Source organism: Lissotriton vulgaris, unplaced genomic scaffold, assembly GCF_964263255.1.
Source record: "Lissotriton vulgaris unplaced genomic scaffold, aLisVul1.2 SCAFFOLD_471, whole genome shotgun sequence".
NCBI classification, from domain to species: Eukaryota; Metazoa; Chordata; class Amphibia; order Caudata; family Salamandridae; genus Lissotriton; species Lissotriton vulgaris.
Genome location: NW_028240807.1, coordinates 107,020 through 119,292, shown reverse-complemented (window position 1 = coordinate 119,292; position 12,273 = coordinate 107,020). Strand labels below are relative to the sequence as shown.

At 43.8% G+C, this 12,273-nt stretch overlaps 1 protein-coding gene across 1 annotated transcript in view; it reads right to left on the bottom strand.

Annotated features, from left to right (window-relative positions):
* The window catches only part of LOC147672863 (ferric reductase 1-like), a 184,475-nt gene that overhangs the window by 157,636 nt on the left and 14,566 nt on the right, over positions 1-12,273 (bottom strand). Inside the window, exons 3-5 of the mRNA XM_086947966.1 lie at positions 10,443-10,537; positions 2,225-2,372; positions 66-248 (exon numbers count right to left, since the gene is read on the bottom strand). Of these exons, the coding sequence (XP_086804092.1) occupies positions 66-248; positions 2,225-2,372; positions 10,443-10,537 (426 nt within the window). The remainder of the gene's footprint in view (positions 1-65; positions 249-2,224; positions 2,373-10,442; positions 10,538-12,273) is intronic.

Below are 12,273 nucleotides of genomic sequence, written 5' to 3'. Positions count from 1 at the left end.
GAGTCTCACTTTTTGTGTATCTGGAATGTATTAAATTGACATACAGTTTCAAATAAAATACGAACCATCCATTGGTCATGCGAAAAAGCAAAGGCAATGTAGCCATCACTTGGACCACTCATTTCAATCAGCACAGAGTCACCTTCTGCTTTGAAGGAGAGGAAGAAACACTGGGAGTCTGTTTCAGGGTCACAGAGTGAAGGATTCGTCACACAGAACTTAGAAACTCCACATCCTGTAGAATTAAACTGTGAAGATGAGCAGAAAATTAGAGAGTTTAAAATAGACCAGCTATTGTCCAAAAGAATACAAACAAGAAATGCATTTCTCCAAAACACATTACACAAATAATTACTTCGAACCTATTATTATGGGAAAAGTACAAGTGTGGAAGATCATTCAAAGTACTTGATGCAAGGTTGCCTTGTGGAAGGCTTTAATAAGCACTCTGATGACAGTGGTGCCATTGTAAAAAGTAAGAAAATGTAAGTGGTTTCCTCAAGAGGAACATGATCCATGCAACTCACTTAGTACAGCAAACTCAGTTTGAGACTGCAGATATACAGATTCAAAATATAAAAGTCTGCAATGGTCTGCATTCCTTTGATTTTTTGAAGCTGTACAACACTCTCATATCCCAAGTTGTATAAATCCAGTGGCCTCCAACACAAGTACATAGATCTTCAACGGTGGGAACAGAATTAGCTACTCTGGCTATACTCGGGGAAAAATGACTTTTGAAAGAGACCTGCAGTTGGCTGCAGAGGCATTGTTCTAAACTATGCCAAAACTGATGAAAAAGAAAAGGAAAAGGAAAGTGGGTGGCAGAGAAAAGAAAAGGAAAAAGACCAGAGAAAAGAAAACTTGCAACTCAGACTTCCTACCAGCGAAATCTTAACCTCTGAAGGTGGCAACATCCTTTGGTCAATAGAATACTAGCTATTTATTACTTCCCAAAACCTATGGAAAGAAACTGTGAAGAGAAGATTCTAGAATGTGCAACCAAGCAGAATCGGATTTAAAAAAAACAGAGGGAGTAGAGGAATTTGAAAGATGTACAAAAAAGTGAAGCAAGAAGGCAGGCTGAACTGGGAAAGCGATAGATATATTTAAAAGAGTTGGAGTTAAGCAACATTTCAGGTGCAAGAAGAAAGCAATAGGGTATATTAAAGCTGGAGCCATCAGGAGCTTAAAGAGGAACTGAACAGAAGAAACAGGAGATCGGACATGAACCACGTTTCTGAAACTCATTACACTTTAATAATTTCATTCAATGTATTTTTGTTTATTTCTATGAAATTTTACTGTTTTGTTTTATGCCTAAATGTAACTAAAGACTAGTTTTAACAGACTAAGGGTCTGATATAGAGCTCGAGGGACAGCTTACTCGGTCATAAAGGTGATAGATATCCCATACTCTGTACTATACATACATTATATCAAATAGATCTTGTAATGCGGCGCATAGGCTAGTAGTAACGTTTGTGATGGAATAACACATCCACCAAACTCTAAAATCAGACCTTAGGTTTTTTTGGAGGATGGAATTATTAAATTAAAAAGTACAAGCCTAAATGATATTAAAACAAAAAAAATAATCTTAAAACATGTGTATGTGTATACTGGAGATTTCAAGGTACACGCAAAGGGTAAGTCTTTCTGGCATGCAATATCTGGGCCTTGATAGTAGATCAAATTCCTTTTTGTGCCTTTGTATGGTGCATTCTATTACAGTGACTGTACATTATTTGCCAAAACCACAGGTGATGGACAGAATGCAGAACAATGTCATTCATTCACCCCAGTACAGAGATCTGGGCCTAAATCCATCGTTTTTTTGCACTCCACACCACCCCTGTTCAGACATGGCCATATGCAAATCAGTCTGACCCTGTGCCTCATGGGAACAGTCCAGCCCGAACTGCCAAGCCATGCCTTCCCTGGACCGGAAACAAGCTTCCGAGGACCGGTTTCTGGCATTCCAGCAGTCTTCAGCCCGGCTTGCTTGAATCCAGTGGTGTGGAGTGCATGGGACTCACGTCCGAGCATACCCATCCCACTCGGGGTGACAAATGCAAAAACTACAGGTGATGGACAGAATGCAGAACAATGTCATACATTCACCCCAGTACAGAGATCTGGGCCTAAATCCATCGTTTTTTTGTACATTATTTGCCAGCACAACAGCTTCTTGGTGGCAGATATCATAGAAAATAACACTCACAGGTTTTATTAGATGGGATCGTGATTCCGAAGTCAATGGAACACCAGTTGGTTTGGGGCTCTTAGTCACTGGAGGTGCACTGGTCTGTGAAATAATGGGTCCAGGAAGCTTCACCCAGTAGATCTTATATTTTTCAACCACAGAGAACCTAAAAGAGAAGCGCAATTAAAACAGGACTTTTATAATTTTTATTTGATTAATATAAACAAAATGCACAACATTTAAGATATTAGAACGCAAAATCCCAAAGACTACAAAACTTCAGAATTATTTAACTAAATATACTGAACATTAACTTTTCTGAAGAAGAACATTTGGGATATCATGGTGCCATTACTAACCTTTGGTAACGCCTTTTCTGGTGTTTACTCTAACTGCTGATTCCTCAACTTTTGAATATTTCCCCTAAGCATAACAATGTTCATATGCACTGACATCAGTTGCTTTCTGAACTGTCCATGCCCTCAGGCATAAAATAGAAACTCCAGATTGTTAGTGAACAGGATGCAGATCTCTAATAGAAACCTTTAAAACAAGAAGAATCAAGTTCACAGAAAAGGGAGGATGGAACAGTCAGTGAGGAACCGGCGGTTAGAGTATTTTAAAAAACAGGAGTTACCAAAGTAAGTATCTGCCAGGTGGTGGGTCTGAACTGGATCAAACCAAAGAGTCCTGCAGGACTCAGCAAGTAATATGCATCTGGAGAGGTCTGACTATCGAGAAAATCGTGCTTTCTGCATGCATGGAGGGACATCCACATAGCCGCCTGGCAAACATCCACGACAGGCACCCTGCATGCCAATGCAGTTTTAAAAGTTTTGGCTCTGGTGGAGCGATCCCGCAAGCTCTCTGAATACTGCTTTTTGGCCAACAAATTGCAGATATTAATTTAGAGCACGGTTCAGCAAGAGATGGTCCTCTTCTGCACTGCCTTGCCATTCTTCGCTCCAGTCCCAAGTTCCAATCTATGCAGAGTGAATCTTCATGTGAGAGACACCTTGGAAACTCCAATGTGCAAAAGAGCCAACATTGCAAGCTCTTAGCAGTGCCAAAAAGACTGAGCCAAAGTTTATCCAATTCGCGGAAGAGTCCTTGCACCACCTCCAGATGTAACAGTCATTTATGATCTGTCGGGTATAAATAGTAGAGTTTGTCTGCCCGGATGTTCAGAGATCCTGCTAGGTGGCAAACCAGCAAGAAAATCTCCTGCCCTTACAGCCATAGCAGTACAAAAGGGGGTGGTGATGGACGGAGCATCTGAACCAATCAAACACTCACACCCAGTCAAAAGATCTGGGTATAATCCATCACCGTTCTTTAGCCCACTCTGCCACCCCAGTTCAGACATGGCCATATGCAAATCAGTCTGACCCTGTGGGAACAGTCCAGCCCGAACTGCCAAGCCATACCTTCCCTGGACCGGAAACAAGCCTCCTAAGACCAGTTTCTGGCATTACAGCCGTCTTCAGCCAAGCTTGCTTGAATCCAGTGGCAATGTGAGCAAGGGACTCACGTCTGAGCATACCCTGCCAACTTATGACGAACAAAGCAGTACAAAAGGGGGTGGTGATGGAGATGCAGAGTCTCCTGGCACAGGGTCCACAAACCCATCCTAGACTGCTTGTTGCAATACCACATGGCGGTGTTATCCATGAGCATCTGCAACAGGCTCCATTTCATGGAAGGAAGGGAAGCTTTCAATGGCAAACGGATGGCTCGGAGCTCCAACTAATTGATGCAAAGTCGAGCCACCACTGGAAACTTCTTATCTCCACCTCTCCCAGGAGGTCAATCGAACCCAGAAGTGATGCATCAGTCACCACTCCTAGCTCCAAGTGGGTGAGCAGACTGGTTTGCCCCTTTCGATCCCAGTCCAGTAGCCACTATTGCAGTCTCCTCCGACATGTGGACGTGACCAGAGTGGTTCCCCTGGTGCTGTGTCCACTGGGAATTAGGTCCCACTGCAGAGCTTGCAGGTGCCATATGGGGTGCTTCACCACCAGAATGCAGGAGGCCATCAGTTCCAGCATCCTCACTGAAATCCAGAACAGAAGCTAATACATCATAATCATAGCCCAATGCCCTGTACTCCCCAGTTCACGAGACAGGCGCAAAACAGCACTTTGTCCAGAATGGCTCTGATAAAAGGGAGCATCTGCTGAGGAGTCAGGTGTAACCGACACATTGATAGTGAACTCCAACGAGGTCAGGAGGTTGAGCATAAACTTGAGGTGGTAAGGACTTCCTGGGCAAGCCCACTTTCAGCAACCGGTTATTGAAGTAGGGAAAGACTGGGACCACCGACCTTAGCCATCACTTTCATGAACGCCTGAGAACCACTAGTAAGGACATCTGGGAGCACAGCGAATTGAAATACTCCCGGGCCCACTATGAACCACAAGTAACATCTCTGGGTCTGCAGGACAAGAATCTGGAAGTATTTGTGCTGCAGGTCCAGCAGTACATGCAGTACCATCCAGTCTCCAGGGATGAGGGCAGGCCAGGTCAGGAGGGCTGGGCCAGGGGGAACATCTTTAATTTTTCCTTTCCCATGAAGCTATTGAGAGGGCAAAGGCTCAAGGTGGGATTGAGATTGCGGTCTTTTTTTGGCATCACGAAGTTGTGAGAGTGACAACCACTACCAACTTCTGGTGCCTACATCCTCTATGGCTCCTTTGGCCAAAAGAGCCTACACTTCCTGCTCCTACAGGGATAGATGGTCCTCTGTCAACTGGTATGGCAATGGTGCAAGGTGCAACAGATTTGCAAGGAATGGTAAGGAGCAACTTGGCTGAACAATTTGCAAGAACTACTTGTCCAAAAGTATCGTCTGCCACCCTGAAAGAGAATGACAGATCCTGCCTCATAAATGGTGGCTCTGTGCAGTGAAAAGCATGCTAAAGAAGCTTGGGGGCTGCGGCAGCTGGAGGAGTGAAATACTGGGTTGGAGGCTACTCCTGTGTTGTCCATATGGTCTCTGGGTACTGCAGTCACAGCCACGAAAGGTCTGGGGGTGGATTGCTGTACTGGTTGCATCTGCTGGCAGTACTGAAAGCCCCTACAATAGCCAGAGAGGAGCAGAACTGGTGGTGTGGGGAACCAGACAACCCAGGCAGCAATCTGTGGCCCTGCTAGCCCTAAAAAACACCTGGACAGTCAACTTTTTTCCTGAAAGATGGGAACCATCGAATGGTATGTCCAAAAGATTTACCAGGGAATCTCCTAAAAAAGTCAGTGGACCGCATCTAGACAGGCCTACGAAGGCCACGCTGGTGTTAAATGCTCAACCAGTAGAATCCATGGTAGGGGGTTTATATTCGGTCCACAGACGTTGGTCTGTAAGAGCCTCATTGGAGGGAAGGAGTGGCTCGGAACGTGATTGACTAGGCTGAAGCACCTTAGTTAGGACACTGATCTAAACTTCCTGAGTAGGGAGATAAAGATCAAGGACCTCTGCCAAATTCTGCACAAACATTGCTCTTTACTCTGTGGCAGGGCCTGTGGAAGTATCCATACCATTGCCTCAGGGAGGTTTTCATACCAATTGTCCTCAAGATTAGGCTGGGCAAACGCGGCCCAAGCATCACAGCCACCGCTATCCAAATCGGTGCCAAACAATTCATGTAAGACATACACTCTTCCGTAGGGAAAAGGCATAGTATCAGAATCAGATGGGTGGTCAGTACGCTGTGGCTCCATGATAGAAGCATGCAGCCTCTGTTGAGGTTGGGCAGTACCAGACAGCACTATGAGCTGGCCGGTGTCGACCCTTGCTGGCCATATAATGCTCCGGCATGGAATATGGCATTGGTGGTGTCCAAAATCCAGAATGAAACCAGTGGGCTCAACTGGCACCAAGGGCTGGCATGTCAGTGGAAGCCCCGTTAGGAGAACTCTCTGCTCCTTGGGGCCCAAAGGCATTCCAGAGAGCCGCTAATGTGCCAAAAAGCTGCAGCATGGCATTATAGAATTATTTAAGATTGTCGTGTATGCGGAGCCCCGCAAGAACATCCCCTGGTGGAGCACACCAGTATAGATCACACAAAGGTGCTTCTATTTTAAGCAGTGAGGCTTTATTGCTTCATTTGTATGGTGATTTTTAGGTTTGCACGGCTTCGATATTTAACAGCATATCGAGAATGTAATAATCCATTTACATGTGAACATTATGCTCCAATGCATTTCGGGCGTAGGCGCCCTTGGTCACGGAGAGCTAAAGGAGGAAGCAGACAAACAAGGTAGTGAGGGGAAGGCGAACATAAGGGAAGACTAAAACGGGTCTACTAGCGTGCTCTTAGGTGTTGAATCGCTAGGTTTAAGAGTGCGCAAAAGGAGTGCAGGGTGGGGGTGTGATAGAAAATTATTTTCCGGTAGAATGCGTAGACAGTGGGTCTCTGGACGTTCAAGAGAGAATGGAGGCGTGCTCTATGGTGAGGGGCTATTTGGCTAAGTGCGCATCGGTAAGGTGCAGGGTAGGGGGGTGGTGGAGGTTTTACCGCCAGTGAGATGAGGCTCTGGGCATGCACTAATGTGCTTCTTACTCCACAGTAAAAACGCGATGTCCTCGGGTGTAGTCCTGTGGTCATCTGTTTGCCGTCAAAGCCGCGTTTGAAACAATCGGCTAATATGGCTAAAGTTAACAGAGATAACGGACTCACGTCCGTGTGTGTGGGGGCCATCTTGGAGTGGTGCGATGCACTATAGAGATTAAAAGGTGAAAATGAACATGGAAACCCGCTTAAATGAGCACAAGTCTAACATTAGACTTAAGACTGAAAAATCCAACATTGCTCTTCACTTCATGGAAGCACACCATACCATCGCTCAACTAAAATTTATGGTCCTAGAGATCGTATCCAGAAAAGAAGGCATAGACAATACTAAACTATTACTGAAGAGAGAACTCGAGTGGATTTATCTTCTACAGACTCTTAAGCCCCACGGGCTCAATGATCGTACAGAGTTTAGCTGTTACCTATAATATATTACTGTAATGTTGCTGCTTCTCCATTCTCTTTATCGCTGTACTCACCCTACGTCTACCTTAGTTTACTTTCTTTCACTTTCTTTTATTTCACTATGCTTATTCCATTCACGTTAACACACTAGTTCACTGTTGTCTACCTCCCTTACCTTATCCCACCCCATGTACACCTATTATTCATTTCTCTCATATTCCAGTTCCTCCAGTTTCTCTATTACAGTGTTTACATCACCCCAATTCTAACTATTTCCTTTTTCTTTCCATGTTCATTTTCCCATTTTTATTCGTGTTAATACTTTTATTCATGTTTATACATTTGTTTAACGTTGTTTACCTAGTTTATCCGTCTTACCATATGTATCTCTTACCTATTTTTCCCTTAAACCCGACCTGTTCACACTCGCATGTTTTCACCTTTTAATCTCTATAGTGCATCGCACCACTCCAAGATGGCCCCCACACACACGGACGTGAGTCCGTTATCTCTGTTAACTTTAGCCATATTAGCCGATTGTTTCAAACGCGGCTTTGACGGCAAACAGATGACCACAGGACTACACCCGAGGACATCGCGTTTTTACTGTGGAGTAAGAAGCACATTAGTGCATGCCCAGAGCCTCATCTCACTGGCGGTAAAACCTCCACCACCCCCCTACCCTGCACCTTACCGATGCGCACTTAGCCAAATAGCCCCTCACCATAGAGCACGCCTCCATTCTCTCTTGAACGTCCAGAGACCCACTGTCTACGCATTCTACCGGAAAATAATTTTCTATCACACCCCCACCCTGCACTCCTTTTGCGCACTCTTAAACCTAGCGATTCAACACCTAAGAGCACGCTAGTAGACCCGTTTTAGTCTTCCCTTATGTTCGCCTTCCCCTCACTACCTTGTTTGTCTGCTTCCTCCTTTAGCTCTCCGTGACCAGGGGCGCCTACGCCCGAAATGCATTGGAGCATAATGTTCACATGTAAATGGATTATTACATTCTCGATATGCTGTTAAATATCGAAGCCGTGCAAACCTAAAAATCACCATACAAATGAAGCAATAAAGCCTCACTGCTTAAAATAGAAGCACCTTTGTGTGATCTATACTGGTGTGCTCCACCAGGGGATGTTCTTGCGGGGCTCCGCATACACGACAATCTTGATATTTGACGGTGTTTTTTCGACGGATAACACCACCCTACGTGAGCACCCAAAACCCATCATACCTTTTTGAATATCTTGTCCAACTTGACGCTGTGCACCCCGTTATCTCCACTATTCATTATAGAATTATTTGCCTTGCTTGGAGTCCTTGACAACTCCAAAAATTCACGTTTCCTTAGAACAAGTGTTAGAATTGGCTCCAAAGGAGAATGGCTTCAGGACTGGGAGGCACACTGACACCTCCGTGCCTTCTCAGGGGTTCGAAAGTGACAGGAAGGAGCAGAGCTTCGTATGGACTTGGTGTTTTTCCTTCGACTCACCAATAGGTTTTGACTGGGACAAAAATCTGTCATGGGAACTAAGTCCAAAGCAGGACCAGGACCTACCCTTGGACCTCAACTGCTCATGGCATGGATTCTTACAGTGCATGGCAACGAACAGCTTCGCTTCCTGATTCAGAATAGCATTGGGGTGCATCAAGGTGCAATGACTGTAGGTCTTGGGGTCGCGATCCGACCCCAGGCAAGCCACATGCAGGTGTGTCAGAAACATTCCTTTACAACATTCTCAAAAGGTGGTAACATTTTCCCTTGGACATTGTAAAAAGATTTATGGGCTGGGGGATGAAATTATGGTCTTGAAAGAATTGAGGAGTAACTCGCGATCTGCATCTGTTGGCACAGAGAGAAAATAACTGATGTCACGTGCATGGATGCCGCCTACATAGGCTCTGCATGTCATTTCTGGAGCAGAGCAACGTTCATGGGGAGCCGCAGGGTGCCACCTGTCAGTCACAGAGGAGTACTGCTTAAGATTTTCTGGATCCAGTCTGATGCTTAGCGGAATACACAAATGGTGAGGAATCTGTGGTTCAACATCTCTATCAGAATAGAATTTAGTTTTCTTTAATCCTTATATTTTACTTCTCTTAGATTATGGAGGACTGCAAACAGTTTTCATAGTGGAGAAAGACTAAAGCATCTTCATACACCCCTTTCTGTGGGATATTCTATATAAATTCGAAAACATTGTCACTTAATTATATGCATAGCCTATAATTTACTTTAATGCAGAGTTTTAATTCCAGTCAGAGATTTAGCTTTGAGTTCCCCATCACTGAAGATCCTGTGTAGCTACACCCGTCCCGGCACATAATCTTAAATTCCATTTTGCGTTGTGGACAACAAGACTAGATCATTTCTTGAGACACCAATCTATCCACCCCAACTGTACACCAGGAGTACAACTTCAAAGCTCACTGGTACTACTTTTGAGCCTTAAGTACTTATCCAGCTCATTCGTATAGAGCAGAGGTGCTACTTCAAAGATCATCCATCCCAGCTATCGAGAGCCACTGTACAACAGCCTAGAATTGGACTTCAAGCTGTAGCATTACTTCAATCTCGTCACCACTGTTCTATATCTAGGCGCACTGTCGCTGCACAAGCACCCCAAGGACTCGGAAAGTCAACATTAGAGTTCTGGAATCTTTAACATCTTCTAATCTTCTCATCCCTGCCCTAGATAATGTCCTACCTGAAAATAACCTTCATGTTTGTCGGAGATGAAGTGTAATAAAGTCTTTATTATACATGAAGGGTTTGGAACCTTGAGCAGTGCTTTACATTCACCATCACTGTTCCATAAGGTCAAGTTCTACACACTCACAATCGCTACTCTAGAGTTTTTTCCAACACAATTAAATGGTCTTTAAGCCTCCAGACCGGTGCCTCGACATAAAAATATGTTTTACGCAAACAGTAAGACGGCTGCAGTAATGCAGGTCATCAGCATTCGGCAAGAGCGAAGATCAGTGTGCTGTCCGTGCAGCTTTACCTAACCAATGAAAGTGGCTACTTACTTTAGGGATAGTGCAAATATGTACCTTAAGTAATTACAAGGCATGGCAATGTGAATTAAGCCACCTCAATACCCTTAAAACGAAGTAACTGAATGAACACATGCAAACAAGATTGGGTGAGGAGTAGCTGATTAACTTAAACACTTGTACTTGCAGATGCGGCTCGTGTTGAGCAGTTATCTATATAGCCTTCCGCCCCCAAGAATCTCCTGACTCACATAAACTGGACGTGCTGTGGTGCATTGCTGGGAGCATTCCAGTAGGCCTCCATTTGTGTCTTCCTGGATTTGCTTGTGTGACTGACAGCTGAGTCCTGGAACAAAGAGACCAGTGTAACTATAGGAATAGCACTGCAAGCCTACAATCAACCCTCAGGAGAATTCAAGCCTACACATTCCATTAGAGATGGACTGGCAACGTTTGATAAAAGTAAATTATATGTTATTTTACATGAAAAGGCATAGTCTATTCGCATTAATAAATCAAAAGTCTCACAACATCCAAATTACGTTTTCCTGAAGGCAGATTATCCCAGCAACATGTACCACCGAGAAAGGTGTGATCCACATTTTTGCACAGTGGTATTATGATAAATAATTGCACATAAAACCTGAGGAAAAAGACAACCTCCCCCTCAAATGTTGATATGAATGTAATGAACAACACCACATAATTCATGTCATGATTTATTTTATTCTAGGCCAATAACATTGATATTTTAATTTACTTAGTTTAGGAAAATATGATGCTAGTTTTGTGAGGAAATCCTTTTCATGCACAACAACTAAAATATTTACAGGGTATTTTATGAAATTAGGCCAGCAGGGGGTTCAATGTCCCCGTACTTCAAGCAAGCAACTTCCCTTTGCTCGAGAGATGGCAGTGCCCTCAAGCATGGCAAATCAACGGTATTGTTATTTAATTAAACAATAAAACCAGCTGCATTCATTAAAAGCTTCAAAAGCCAACTTTTCAATTCATATGCTATCCAGACAACTTGTAAAAACTAGTAATCATACACAGTTAACTAGCTTTTTCTGTCCTCTTCTCCGCTCAAATGGCAAGGCTACATTCACAAACTTCACTAGATTTACCGTCATTTGGAGATAATCTGCATTCATGGAGTATCTCAACGACTGTCACATTGCAGCAGCCTTAATTGGTTCTATCTTGACAGCACTGTTGTCATCAGACCTTATGTGATCAACCTGAAAAAGTCCTTCTCCCTTCACGTAGCTGTGGTTATTTGTTGGTTTCTGCCTAGAGGACTCTTTCACATGCATAAAGTATCACATTGAAAGGAGATGGAGCTGGAGTTCCTTTCGCGGGCACTCATATGCACTGTAATCCTGCTAAAGTGTCTTAGATAAGTAGATGCTTTACAGGGTTGGTTTTCCTCTGACAGCAGCACAAATGGGAGGAGGGCAGTCATGAGGAATGTAATGTTTTCTGGTTACAGCACCCTTTCCTTCCCATTTCACCACTGACTTCAGAATGTAGTTTGGTGTTTATGAGCAGTATGTGCTGCCCCAGGCTATACTAATTTACATGCATGTTTAGGTCTAGTATGACAGTACAGCTGTCACAGGTTAGAATGTTTGAGATCAACAAAAAAAGAGCTTTCAGAGCACCATTTGAGAGATGGGCATAAGCTCTATCCACATGTAGGATCCCTGGAGTGCAGGATCAGATATGAAATGGTCTGCGTCCACTGCAGAGTTTAGTATAACACTTTTTGACACATGTACAAAGCTTACACTCAGTACAGCAGGGCGGAGTTGGATATGGAGGCAAGCAGATCATAGCAGAAGGAATGATCTGTCTATTATGAAACATTATGATAAAGTCATTAGACCAGACATATTTATTATGAAAAGCATATTTTAATAGCAATCCTTTTGTGGAAGGATTGTTACTACACCATATGAACACTTGCAGGGAAGGATTTTGTTACAAGGAATCTCAGATTAATGTATTAGGCGAAGGTTTTGGTGCTGGTTACCCTCTGTGTCAAACTGAACGTAGCAAATTTGCTCTGTGAAAATCTTT